Source organism: Thalia democratica, chromosome 4, assembly GCF_965202585.1.
Source record: "Thalia democratica chromosome 4, ktThaDemo2.hap1.1, whole genome shotgun sequence".
NCBI classification, from domain to species: Eukaryota; Metazoa; Chordata; class Thaliacea; order Salpida; family Salpidae; genus Thalia; species Thalia democratica.
The window spans coordinates 45,516,628-45,530,777 of record NC_139168.1 but is presented as its reverse complement, the minus strand read 5'-3'; the positions used below and the strand labels follow the sequence as shown (position 1 = coordinate 45,530,777).

The 14,150-nt window shown below is 26.7% G+C and overlaps 1 protein-coding gene across 4 annotated transcripts in view; it reads left to right on the top strand.

Moving 5' to 3' along the window:
• The window catches only part of LOC145833926 (uncharacterized), a 42,348-nt gene extending 34,107 nt beyond the window's left edge, over positions 1 to 8,241 (top strand). For all 4 annotated transcript variants that reach the window (XM_082941199.1, XM_082941200.1, XM_082941198.1 and 1 more), the window contains 12 exons: positions 731 to 808; positions 1,506 to 1,616; positions 1,749 to 1,847; positions 2,061 to 2,291; positions 2,386 to 2,448; positions 2,735 to 2,861; positions 4,300 to 4,438; positions 4,694 to 4,892; positions 5,163 to 5,230; positions 5,597 to 5,721; positions 6,302 to 6,655; positions 7,597 to 8,241. In XM_082941199.1, coding sequence (XP_082797325.1) covers positions 731 to 808; positions 1,506 to 1,616; positions 1,749 to 1,847; positions 2,061 to 2,291; positions 2,386 to 2,448; positions 2,735 to 2,861; positions 4,300 to 4,438; positions 4,694 to 4,892; positions 5,163 to 5,230; positions 5,597 to 5,721; positions 6,302 to 6,655; positions 7,597 to 7,736 — 1,734 coding nt within the window. In that variant the 3' untranslated portion in view covers positions 7,737 to 8,241. The remainder of the gene's footprint in view (positions 1 to 730; positions 809 to 1,505; positions 1,617 to 1,748; positions 1,848 to 2,060; positions 2,292 to 2,385; positions 2,449 to 2,734; positions 2,862 to 4,299; positions 4,439 to 4,693; positions 4,893 to 5,162; positions 5,231 to 5,596; positions 5,722 to 6,301; positions 6,656 to 7,596) is intronic.
• The last annotated feature ends 5,909 nt before the right edge of the window (positions 8,242 to 14,150 follow it).

Below are 14,150 nucleotides of genomic sequence, written 5' to 3'. Positions count from 1 at the left end.
GAAACATATTTTTAATTTTATTTATAAGTTTTTTTTATTCAAAAATCTGCTTTATTCAAGTTGCTTGTAAAATTAAAAAGAAAATTCTTAAAATTTAAAGTAAATTGCTTAAAAAAATGAAGGTGAAATTAGACTTTTAGTGAATTTTCAAAGTTCCTAGAAAATTGGCCTAAAAATTTTTGATTTCATATGTTTGTGCCGAATTTTTTTTTGAAACTCTTTATATCTCAAAAGTTAACTGATTTTTTTTGTTTTATCAGATGTGTCCTACAGTATAAACTCTAAGCTTTTAAATTAGAGCTAATGTTGATTTATGTTTCAAAAAAATGATGGACCTCCATGCCCTTAATTACGTAAAAAATTAAACTAAACTTCAAAAAAAGTGTTTAACCCCCCTATGCTTTAAATAAATGTGTAAATAGTTTATTTTACTAAAATTGTTTATGTTGTTCCCAACTTAAATACCTTTAGATATCATAAGTAACTGTTTTAAGTAGCATTAAATTATCATCATATAATATGTTATAACAGTCTAGTTCAAATGAATCAATACTTATTATTTTACTTACACTTTCTGCGTTTCACACTGTATATGTTTATTTTACTTTAAGCGTTTTTTTAATCTTACATCATCATTTAGAAAAAATCAATTTCAAAGTATTTTTTTTCTGTAGTTAAAACTAGTTCATTTTTATATGATTAAAGAAAACTAAAAGTAGTGATATTTTAGATAAGGTCAATTGATGAAGTTTTTGAAAATAAATCCAATGAGACAAAATCTCTTCAAGAGAATAATGACAAATTAAAGGTAAGTGAAGCTGTGTTACACATTTTTAAATCTTTTTTTAATATGTATTTAGGTTGTAGTATTATATTTTTTTGTTTTAGGTACAGGGTAGCCACTTCACCTGGAAAAACCTTGAAAAACCTGGAATTCAACAATTTAGGCAAAAATAACCTGGAAAAACATGGAGTTAAAGAAATTTTGAAAAAAAAACTGGAAAAACCTGGAATTTTGATCAAAAAACATGGAGAAACCTGGAGTTTTTTATAATTTTAACATTTTCAGTAGTTAGATTTCGATTTGACACAAAAATTTATCATATAAATAAGATTTTTTTTGTCATCATCAAATTTTTTTATTAAAAAACACATTTAAAGTAACTTGAAAGTATTTTTTCAATGTTTTTATACTATTTAACACAGTTTCTTATGTAGAAATTAACTTAAAACTAAAAAGAGACCCAGAAATGTGTACTTGTAAAAACCTGGAAGAAATTTGGAAAACCTGGAAAAAAATTTGAAAAAACGAGTGGCAACCCTGTAGGTATTACATTGTTTTGAAACTTTCCCCTTAAATTGATTGACACTCAAAAACAACTGTTAGTAGTAGAAAGAAAAAAAAAATATAGTTTACATGACAAATAATAAAGTGTTGAAACTTTTTAGTCTAAGAGACACAAATGTTTTTTCGAACTTAAGTTTAATTAAATAATGTTTTATAGGATGAATTATCAAAAGAAAAAGTAAGTTTTGCTAAAAAGGCTCAAAATTTAGATGAATCAAACAAAGAACTTCAGAATATTAAAAAAGAGATAGAGAAATTAAATCTCAAGGTTTAAATTGCTACTTAAAATTTTTTATGTAAACCATTTTTAAAATTTCATATATTATGTTGTAAAAATAATAATTGTTATGTTTTTAAACTTTATAGACTTAACATATTTAGTATTTAATTGCATTTACAGGTTGAAAAAAAAGAAAAAAGTCTTATTGAAAGCAGAAATAGTAACAATGAGTTAAGTTTAAAAATAAAAGAGCTGACAAGTGATATTAAAAATCAAAAGGTTATTGTTTAAGTTATTATCATTTAACAAAAATATTTATTAGTTATTTATCTGATCTAGTTAACTAAAAAAATTGTAAAATTTAAAATAAAGTTATAAATTTATATAGTAACAAGGCTTATAGTAATAGTAATTTACTATAATTTAGCCTGATAGTTTAATAATTGTACTTAAAACTTGTCTAATTTTACCAATATTGGAAACCTTATGCAGATACTTTATGAGAAAGAAGAAAAAGAAAAATCTAAAAAGGAGTCGACTCTAAAGGAAACTGTAAAAGTGAATGACAATTTAAAGAAAAAACTAAAAGAAAGTGAGGATAAGATAAAGAATTTGGTAAAAGATAAAGAAAATGTTGAAAAAGAAAAAGAAGAGTCTTTGAAAAAACTGAAGTCTGTACTAAGTGAAAAAGAAGTCATACAAGATTGTCTTGTACAGACAGAAGTAAGTTTCTTTACATAACGCATGTTGAAGTTTTATAACGTTACTCTTCAATAAAGCTTATCAGAATAAACCTATTATTACACTATTATTCTAGGCTTGGAAAAAATCTCTTCTGGATGATGAAGATGCTGATGCAGATGATGTTGAGGAAAAAATGGTTAGTTTTTAGAATAAGATTGAAGTTTTCTACATTTTATTTTACGTTTGTGATTGAAATACATAAAGTCAGCTTAACTTTTTTTTTTATGAATTTGAGTATAAATTCTACATATGCTTTTCAGTTATATTAAAATATTTTTAAACTTTATATTTTTAAATTAGACTCCTGCTCCTCTCTTTGAGTTGATATTATTCAATATGTATAAGATAGTTAGAGATTTAATGTAGTACATAACTTTTTTTATTATGTAACCATGATTAATTTTCACTTATACTTTAATTAGGTTGAAAGAATCAAGGGTTTGTTTGACTGCCGCAAAGCAAATGAAGAAATAACTATTAAAGAAAAAGAAAAATTACAGTTGAGTAGTCAGCTAGAAACTGTTAAAAAAAACACCAAACAATTTGAAAGTCTGTTTTAATTACTTTTTTAATTATAGATTTATAGTATATATTCTTAAGGTATGCGCAATGGTTTATACAGAGTTGCCACAAAACCTGGAAACCTGGAAAAATCTGCAATTTGACAACTTAGGCTAAAAAACCTGGAATTTGATAAATTTGAAAAAAAAAAACCGAGAAAATCTTAAATTTTGAACAAAAATCACTAAAAAACCTGGAATTTTTAACAGTTTTTACATAATTAACTGTAAAATTTTGATTTGACACAAAAATCTATCATATGATATAGATTTTAAAAAATTCTGATCATCAAAAAATTTTTTTTTAATATTTAAAGAAGCTTTAAGATATCTTTTTAATATTGTTATACTATTTAACAAAGTTGTTTACCTTAAACTTTTAAAACTAACAATAGACCCAAAAACGTGTACTTTCTAAAACCTGTATAAAATTCAGAAAACCTGGAAGAAATTTCTCAAAAACAAGTGGCAATCCTGTTTATGTGAAGCAGAACAAACTATAGTTAAAAAAACCTCAAAAACAACATAGTGCGTGTTTGCAAGCTTAACTAGCATTATAGATTACGAGCGTTAACTTATCTCGATTAGCATTTTTTGCAATTTTTAAAAAATGTCTAAACTTTAGATCCAATTATTTTCTTTATCTTTAAAGCTAACTAAGATTTTTTTTTTTTTAATTTTAGTTAACGCTCTTTTGCCTTTTAATTAAAAATATCCATTTGATTGAGGTTTGACTTTTTGAGTGGGGCCCCTTAGAAAAAAATATTTTTATATTCAGATATTTTTACTCCAACCGATGTTTTAGCCAAAAATGTTAATTTTTTTTGGATAATATTTTTACATTGCTGTGTTTTCAAGGGTGGTGGGTGTTGTTTTTTTTTCAAATTTAGAATTTTTTTATAATATATACAAATATGCCTGATTGTAAATTTCAAAGACCCTCAATTTTCCAACGGTCGCTGTAGCAAAAAAAAATATTTTAAGTTTTTTTAATACACTTAATTATTAAAATTTTATATGGTGTACGCTTTTTTTCTTATCTAAACTGTTTTACTAAAATTATCATTATTTGAACATGAAATCCCTCATATTTCTTTTACGAGGCAAAGGCTCATAAAAAGACAAAGGAGCGTTCTCTAGAAAAAAGAATCTCAGTTAGCTTTTTAGATAAGGAAAATAATTGAATTTGAATTTGGACATTTTAAAAAAAATGCTATTCGAGCTAAGTTAACGCTCGTTTATAGATTTTCTACGTCATATAACTTGAAAACTCTGTATAAATTATCATTTTCGATAATCTGTCATTGCTTTCGACGATAGTTTAAATGGTAAAACATTAAATTTGAAATTTACGTAAAATAATGTTTGTTTTTATTACAAATATTATTTTAAAATGTACACTTATTTTAGTTATATGAAATATACAGTGACTGTATCTCAGTTAGAGATTGAATTGAAAAGTGTAAAGCAAAAGTTAATTCAAGAGCAAAAACTTAAGACAACTTTTGAAACTAAGGTTGAAGCTTATAAAAATTTAATGGCTGAAAGGGATCTACAAATGCAAAGGTGTTAATGGTTTTACTTAGAGTTTAATTACAATAAAATTAAGATTTAAAAATACAGTACTCTACTTTAAAGTCTTAAAAGTCAATTAGATCAAGTAAATTTTAAGTTTGAATTTTTTTATGTTAGTTTTTAATTTGTAAACTTTTATATTATCTATTTACAGTTGTTTTTTTTCTGTTGTATTTTAAGTATGATGTATTGTACAATGCTTTTATCAAAAAACGACTTTTAAAACCTTTTGTTCTAAACCAACAGCGAGTTGGGTCAAGGAAAGACAGAATTAAGCAAATATATCAATGATCTGGCCAGCAAAGAGGACCAAACTCAAGAACTGATGAGACAGGTAGAGCACCACAGAAAGATGCACGTAGAAGCAAAAAATGAAATCGATAAAACGGAAAAACAGAAGAACAAAACTATTGAACTTTATGAAAAAAAAGCTCATGATAACTGGGTAAAATTTTCTTTTGAACTTTTAAATGTAAAAATTAAAAAAGCTCTTAAAAGTTTTTTGTTTTTTATGGAAAAAAAATTGGTTTCATTACCTAAATTTAAGCGAAAAAGTAAATATTAGTGAAAAAAAAAAAAATTATTACCATATAAATTTATATTTTACACTATATATTTAATTTTCTTAATTTATAAAGAAGCTTTCTAAAATTTCACTCATTATACTTTTATCGTTTTCTGTGTTAAACAATTTTCTCATGGTTAATTTGTATAGAATGCAAGGAGGGATAGCGAGAGAAAACTTCAAGAAGCTAAAGATGAAATTAGTATTTTAAATGACAGGTATGCAAAAACAGCTGCCTACTAAATTGTGGTTTTGTAAAAGCAATTTTTATATTAACAATAGTTTTTGAATAAATTTGTTTATACTTGATTTTTTTTTTTTGATTAATATCTGTTCTAAGAAAAAAAATCCGTTTTTATTTCAATCTAAATAAAAGATATGCTTACCTAAGTATATACTTTACTCGTGTACTTGTTATTTTTTTTATCAAAATAAAAAATTTAAAGTAATAACAATTTTTATGAAAGTTTTTTTAATCAATTTGTATAATTTAGATAAATAAAAAAGAACAAATGTTTCTTTTTTAGATATGGTGTAAAATAATTTTGCTGTAACTTTACTAACAATAAAAAACGTTTACAAAGATTAACCGAGTTCAAAGACAAGGTAGCAATATTGGAAAAAATTAGCAAACCTCAACCTACTATGACAATGCAACCTCCACTGCTTCCAATCGAACCTCCAATTGCACCTCCGATTGCACCACAAAGTTTGTATTGTTGTTTCAATGGCTGTTTTTCTAGTTTTACAATACCACTAAAACAAAAATCCCAATAAATTTATATTTTTTGTCTTTTGTAAGTTATATTTATGTTTTTTTGATACGCAAGTCTAAAATTATATTGTATTAATTAAACTATTTGAAATTTTTACACAAAAAATTATTGAATTTCGTTTTTATTGATTTGATAAAGTTAATTCACCTATCCTAATTATTCAGTTTCAAAATAGATCTAACAATCATTAGAAGAGTTTCAGTTGTCAGAAATAGATTAAGAATTTTATTGTCCATTAATATATATCTTAAAAATGATCCATCTTTATGTATTATAGTTTAATATAGCCTTTTACTTGACTCATCTCTATAAATACTGTGTTGGAATTTGTTATATTTATTTTAGATTATAAGAAATTTTACAATTAGAATGATATTATGTTTTTTTTGTTGAAACTTAGTTGTATGTCATTAAAGTAAGGCAGGATCCATAAAAATAACAGAAGGATCTCAGTTCATAGAAGTGTTTGTAGCTATTTACGCGTTGTTTAATTTGATTATAAAAAACAAACAGTTCCTTCTCCGATCGACTTTCGTCGAGGCTTGCCGTCCAACATGAGCATGGACTCGACAAATGCGACGACGCGGTTGATCTCCGCCCCACCCCGTCCTCCCTCCCCTCCCAGATCCATTCCTCCTCAAGATGACCTGCGAAGACCTCCCTCCGTACCTCCTCAGCCACCAATGCGTCCGTACGAAAACGCTCCATCGTTCAGAGGTGCCCCGTCTAACTACGATGGTCGGAGGTCCAGGGGACCCGCACAGCCACCAATGATGAGGCCAACGCCCCAAGTTGGGGATTTTTTGGGAGCGAGGGGAAGTCCAATGAGTTTCCAAGACATGCAGCCGCACAACTTGAGGAAACCAGGTTTGTTATTAAAACATAGCATCTAATATTCATTAAGGTTTATAAAATATAAGCTTTTGTAGTTTTAGGGTTGCCAAAAACGAGGAGTCCAGTAAAAACCTGAAATTTTAAGCAATTTTTACATGTAAAGTAACAAAGTTTAGATTGTATACGCAAATCAATCCTAAACATTTTTTTTAATACATTTAAATTAGTTTTGCAGTATGTTTCAATGTTGTTCTACTATTTTAGACATTTATTTTTTTACTAAGGCTTGGTATTATCCTAAAATGGATCAAAAAATTGTTTTGTTTTTAAACTAGAAGCAATGTAAAAAAAACCTTTGGCAACCCTGAATCTTACTAAATCGCTGACCGACTTCAACCGATAGTTGAAAAGTAGTAATTGAAAAACTTTAAAAAGTGTGTTGCATGCATTACTTCCACATAATCATTGTAAATAATAAATACTTGTAACTTAAGGCGTATTTGATTTTTAAAATTTCGTCAGAATATTTTCTAAAAATATTTTATATTAAGTTTTTTAAATTTATAATAAACTATCCAAATTTTGCTTCATTTATGAAGAAGTTAAATATAAAGATTATATTATAAAAATATTTAAAAATATGTTAATATAAGTATTAATATAATTATTTCCTTTGGTAAAATGTAACCAATCATATAAGTTTACTTTCTACACAGTGCTAATATTATATGTATACATGCTTATCTGAATATAATATTTAAATTTTTTATCTGTTCTTTTTCTTTTTCAAACTATTTCACTAAATTAGGTTTCTATTATTTTTATAAGAATTTCTCACTGTTTCTGATATATGATAAAGTTTTATTTATAAATAAACTTACTTCATTTTAACTCTTATTTGGATTTAACAGCCAAAATCAAGGCTATAAAATGTTTTACATTTTACTGTACATGTTTTTCCAATATTTCCACAGGTGACGGTATTACCATGACATCTTCTCCTAATCCAAGGTATGACGGTTCCGGGCCACCAAGGCCTCCAAAACTGCCAATGGGCGGTCCACCACCAAGAAGATCCGAACAACATAACAACAATTTTTATGATGGAGTATGAACATTTCGTATTTTAGTTTTCTTCCTTTGCTTTTAAGTTAAGTTTTAAAATGTACTTTTTAGAAATACGAGCGAAACATTATAAATTTTAGTAACTGGTCTTATATTAACAAAATGTTATAATCGATTACATGTTTAATATTTATGCTTGAAAAAAGTTTTTATTAGGCCCATCTGTAGTTTTTAGAATATCTAATTTTATTATGCAGAAATAAGCTGTTTTCTATTTTTAAGACTTTAGGAAATGTCAGTAAGACAGATTTTTTTTGTTATTTGGTGTTGTTTACACATTAGATAGATCGGGTTTTAGGTGCAATAAGTAAAAGCTAAAACAAAGAACTACAGAGTACTTTATAGCCTAACAAAGTTAGTTGTAAAACAAAGTAAGCTAGCTATAAAAGTATGTAAATGTAATTGTTTTATTTTTCCATTTATATTTAAAATTGTGGCAAACGTTCTTATAATCTTGTTGTTTTTATTTTGTTACGTAAAATAAATTCATAACGTTCTTATTCATGTAGTAAATAATATGCTCTCAATCAAATTACAAAAAGTTTATTTCGTATTATACACCTATGTACTAAAAATTTACTTAATATTTAAATGTTTGTTAGCCATATCTGGTAGATCACTACTTTATATACTTTTAAATCATAACTAAAATTTTATTTCATCTTAAATTCCAGTTAACAAATTATACTTTTATTTATATATTTAGCCAACAACTAAGTTAGGTTCTTAGTTGAAAATAACGTATATCATTTAAAATACCTATATATTATAAAGTTTTCTATTACCCAACTTTGCACAGTATTTCCAAGTGTCATTATTATAGTGGAAGTTGTAGAAACAACGAAAAGTATATCATACTAAATGTTAGAAAAATGTGCAAGGTAAACACTCTTTAACAATAACTAGATTGCTTAAATAATTTATTATAATGTAATTAAGTTTTTATAAGCTGGTTCCAACTACTTTTTATTGTGATTTTTTTTTCAGTTTTTTTTAATTTATTAACTCAATAAAGGGGTTTTTACGGTATGCAAAGAAAATATTTTACTGTGCACATAACAATTAGTAAGGATAATAAAGACTATTTAGACAGCGTTTATAACATAAATTAAGAGTTCTCAATACGTTGTTTATATGTTAAAACACTCAAAGCAAAAAAATATACTGTTTTCCGAAGTAATTCATAGTCTAGTGCAGTGCTTCTGAACCTTTTTCTAGTGGCGGAACCCTTTTCCAAAGTTCAACTTTTCCGCGGAAACCCTAATTTTACATAAAATGTAAATAATTTCTAGATATATTTTTTAATTTGAAAAGGCTTCGCGGAACCCCTGAGAGGCGTCGCGGAACCCTAGGGTTCCGCGGAACCCCATTTCAGAAGCACTGGTCTAGTGTTCATACAGTTTATTATCTAGTAACATTGTGTCTAGCTGATGAAAAGGTTGACACTTGCTTAAAGAAAGTACTTTTTTTTTTAATTTTAAGCTTCATGTTATCAACAAGATTATGTCTGTAGATAAATACTGCATACTTTTATATACCAGATATCTTATGAAAAACTTATTGAATTTTAACTATTTAACTTTTTTAAATGTTTATTATTATGTGAGATATGCAAAATGTTAATCAGTTGATGTTTTATTTGTTCTGAAAACTATTTCTAGTATTCAAAGTTTTATTATTTTTAAATTTGGTTTTGTTTATTTTTTTCTTCAAATATTTCAGAAAATAAGTATGTAGTTATTGTAAATTTAATTTGAAAAATAATTTAATACTCTCCATAGTTATTGACAAAAATGGCTTACAACAACTGATCAATAAATGAAACACTTGTTTTAAATATTATTTTTAACACTTTTATTAAACATGGTATAACGTTTAATAAAAGTTAAAATAAATTGTTTATAACCTCAAAATCTCTTATTTTTTCCTTAAAAATAAAATTATTTATTTACCTATAAAAATGGTTGTTACTTAAAACAGAATTTTCTGTAAATTGCTTTTTAGCTATTTTGTTACATATGCTCTAGATTGGAAAAGAAATCAAATGTGGATTCTCACTGACTTTTGAGTTGTACCACCCTTGGTATGTGTACCCTAAGTTGCCCTAAAATTATTGTTAAATTTTAAATAGACAAACAAATCTTATTAGAATGATAATCAAAAGTTTTGAGTTTTTAAATAACTTATTTTATTTTAAAAAACTCTATACTGCATCCAGCAAAATTATTTTAGAATACATAAATGTAAATAGTTTTGTGTAGCCTAATTAGATTTTTAATTAGATATAAGACTATGCAATTTTTTTCGATATACTTTTACTTAAAAATAAGCAACAAGGGGCTAAATTTCAACTTATCTATAGTCTAAAATAATTTGAGCAGGAAAAAACAGTTTTAAAAGTAAGAAACCCACTTTTACACAATAATTAGTTTTACTTTCTGTATCACAAAACTAAACGGTCCTATGTGTAGTAGTTCCAAAATTGTAAACCAATTAAATTTTTACTAGCGTAGTTATAAAGTAGTATCATTAAATTGTTATTGGCATGATATTTTAGCATTTTTTAATTCAGAAACGTTAGTTATTTACTGTCAGTTTTGTCAAAAAAGTCATAAAAAAGTGTGTATAATAAAAAAACATATTAGAAGCCGTTGAAAAAAAATTCAAAGTTGTGTAAGTTAAAAGATAGTTGTATAAAGCTTTTTTTATTAGTTAATAAAACATAATATATGAAAGCGTAAGAATCCTAAAAACAATAAAAAGAAGTAAAAGAAACTAATTACTTGTTAAAACTATCTAAATTTGAAAAATTAGTTAGACTAGCTAGTTTTAGGCTTTTCTGTTGCATTTTTGAAAAAAAAAAAGAGAACTTTATTATAAACTTTATCTAAATTTGAAAAATTAGTTAGACTAGCTAAAGTTTATAATAAAGTTCTCTATTTTTTTTTCAAAAATGCAACAGAAAACTAGTGATCTACCGGATCCAAGATCCGGCCGGAACCGGCCATTTTTTGCTTAAATCCGGATTCGGCCGGTTCCTAATTAAAAAATCCGGAAATGGATTCTGCCGGGTCCTAACTTTTATAAAAGATCCGGATCCTAGCGGAGATTTGACTGGATCCGGATCCAGTTAGTTTGGAAAGACTTTGTTTTCCGCGATCAGCTTCTTTCAGTTTTGTATACTTATGTTATTGGGTATTAAATATTTAATATGTATAAAATTAATCAAGCAAAACAGACTAATTAAAGTTTATATAATTCAACTATTGTTGTAAATATACAGGTACATACATCCATTAGATTAAAAATAGTAAACTGTTAATTTAAAGTTTTTTGCAGATTATATTCTCTTACTGACTCTATATTTTAGTTCTATTTACAAACATAAAATATTTCATTTCTTAATATAAATCATATATTTAAATTTTGATAAACTTCAATTTTTTGAAATTCTTTTTAATTTTAAATTAGTTGTTTTATTCTAATATTATTATGTTAAATAATGTAAAAACTCTACAAATACAGCTCATTTAATAGTTGGTTACTAAAACTTTATAAGGCAGCAATTGTTCAACAAAATTTACTGCGCGATATTGCATTTAAATGAAGGCTAGTATGTTGTTTTTAGAATCCACTTCAGCACCCTGTTTCATTCACCCGCTTCAACTGATAGTTAAATATTCACTGTTTTCAGAAAATAACATAAATGTGTTAATTTCCAAGGCCTGTCAAATTGTTATCCACTTTAATCATTCTTCTACAGCATGCGAGAAACTAAAAAATACAGGTCACTTTAGGTTCGTCAGTGTCAATGTAAAAAGCCTTACTACTTGTGCAAGACTTTGAAACAAGTTGGAACTCAACCTACTTAATGCTAAGAAGACTAGAAAATTTAAAAACAAGTAACCAGAACTACGTGGCTATCCGAAAGTATTCTTACAGCTGATGAATGGAAACTTGTTAGCCTCCTTAATGAGCTGCTCGAACCCTTTTACATAGTAACGCAGCAGTGTAGTAAAAACAACGCATTGCTGTCAAGTGTAATCCCGCATGTAGAAGTACTAGAAAAAATTTTTATCATAAAGCTTATTGTCCAACAGGTCAAAGTAGTTCTACAACGTTAGCAACCTTAGCAGTAAGTATAAATAAGACTTAAAGAAGGTTTTATATTACTAATAACAGCACACGAATAAACCTTTATGATAACGACTTGTTTCTACTCACAACAGCTGTTTATCCACGGTATCGACTTGATTTTTTCCCTGCTATTCTCAAACAGAAGGTTGTAAGGCTACTGAAATCAGAAGTAAAATGTTATAGTTGTCGTGAGACTGGTAAAAGTAGTTAAGTTCCTCTAGTACCGTTTATTAAACCTAAAGCACAACTACCTAAAAATAATGTTCCCAAAATGTTTTGGTCATTATATTCTACATTTAAATCGGAAACAAGTACAAACACTCACGAAAGTGAGCAAAAAGATTCAGTTGATCAAGAGATTGAGACAGAAATTAAGTGTTTTGTCGCTGAAAAATATTTATCTGCTTAGGAAGCTAAGGAAGCTGAAATCCTGTCGTGGTTGAACTATAACAAGAAAAAATACATACATCTTGCCAGGTTTGCAAGAAGGTATCTTTCGGCACCACCACCTTATGTTTATTCTAAAAAATTATTTTCAGAAGCTTGCCACTTCTACGAACAAAAGCGAAATCGAAAAACTTTTACATCTTCATAACAACTTGAAAAAAGTTAAGGTTTTTTGTAGCTTAGTATTTAAATTAAATATAAACAGTTGCTAAAAAGTTTCTGTTCATCTTATAGTTCAAACTTTTATAAACAAAAGCATAATTTAAATCTTAACATAATTCGAACGAATAAAGTTTGTTTTTTTCGAAGGCATAGTTGTATTTAATTAATTTCTTTTTCTTTTGCGCAATACAAGGTACAAAATTCAAGTTTATTCTTGTAAGTAGCTTGAATTTAACATTTAAACTGAGATTTCATATAAGTTTTTTTTTTTTGTTTTACAACGTTCTTTTTCCTAGTGTTGAAATACAAAATTTAGACAATAACATTGTTTTTTTTAACTAAATATTTGTATAAAAATTTTTTTACTAATTAATTGTATTACAAAAATTTAATTTTATAAGTTTGTTCACTATTGAAACTACATAAAACTTAAAACATTTAGGGTCCATCCGGATATTAAATTGAAAAATTAGATCCGGAACCGGATGAAGCCGTAACCTAATTTAAAATTAAGATCTGAACCCGTTTCTGGCCGGATCTTAAATTAGAAAAAAGACCCGGATCCGGTAGATCACAACAGAACACATTGAAATAATTTAAAATAATCCAGGGTGTAAACTTAAAATACGAAGGCTGTATTGGAAGGCTGCAAGTTAATATAAAGTAAGATTTTCTAAACTTATTTTCAGAAAACTAGAAAGTTATCGCCCCCACTAATTACAAAACCCAGGATATTTTAGTGTAGTTTAAAAGCTTAGGTAAATTGTGTGTTAGACTTTTCTTTATTTTTTTCCATTCATTACAAACCATAAAGTATCTAGTAAGGTTTGCCACTGGTTTTTGAAAACAAAGTTTCAGGCTTTGAAATTGTATCCAGGTGTTTAAAATCACACTTTTTTAGGTCTGTTTTTAGTATAAGTTTTTGTTTAAGGTAAAATCTGTGTTAAATAGTAAAACAACTGAAAAGATACTGGTAAAGCTACTTTAAATGTTTTTCATGGTAAAAAAATATTTTATGATGACATAATTTTTTTATCTATATGATAGATTTTTTGCGTCAAATCAAAAATTTACTACTTAGCATGTAAAAATTGTTTAAAATTTCAGGTTTTTTAGTGATTTTTGTTTAAAATTCCAGGTTTTATTTTCAAAATTTCTCAAATTCCTGGTTTGGCCTAAATTGTCAAACTCCAGGCAACTCTGTCTTGTGTAAGTTTTGAATTTCTTTTAAATTGTGTCTAATTACTACCGTATGGCCCCTATACTAGTCACACTCCCCCTCCACTCCAATCTTCAGCTTTTCGCCCACTAACTTTCCACATGGACCACTTTTAAAAGTTTTTATATGAAATCTGTTTTGATTAATGAACATTTAATAAATAAAGTATAAAAATTTGTTAAAGATATTGTTTTCATATACGTAAGGATGATCACTTTATATCTAATAAAAGTCATCATTAACTTTGTCAATGAGGTTTCAATAATATTGGTTAAAATTAGATTGTAACGATTACAAGAGAGATTATTAGTAAAAAATCTTATGAAATACGGGGTTCCCACTAAAATTCCAAAAAAATTAGAGAAAATCCAAAAAATTATAAGGAGTTTTAAGCGTTACGAACATATTCTTAAGGTACATAAAGTAAAATATGTCTCT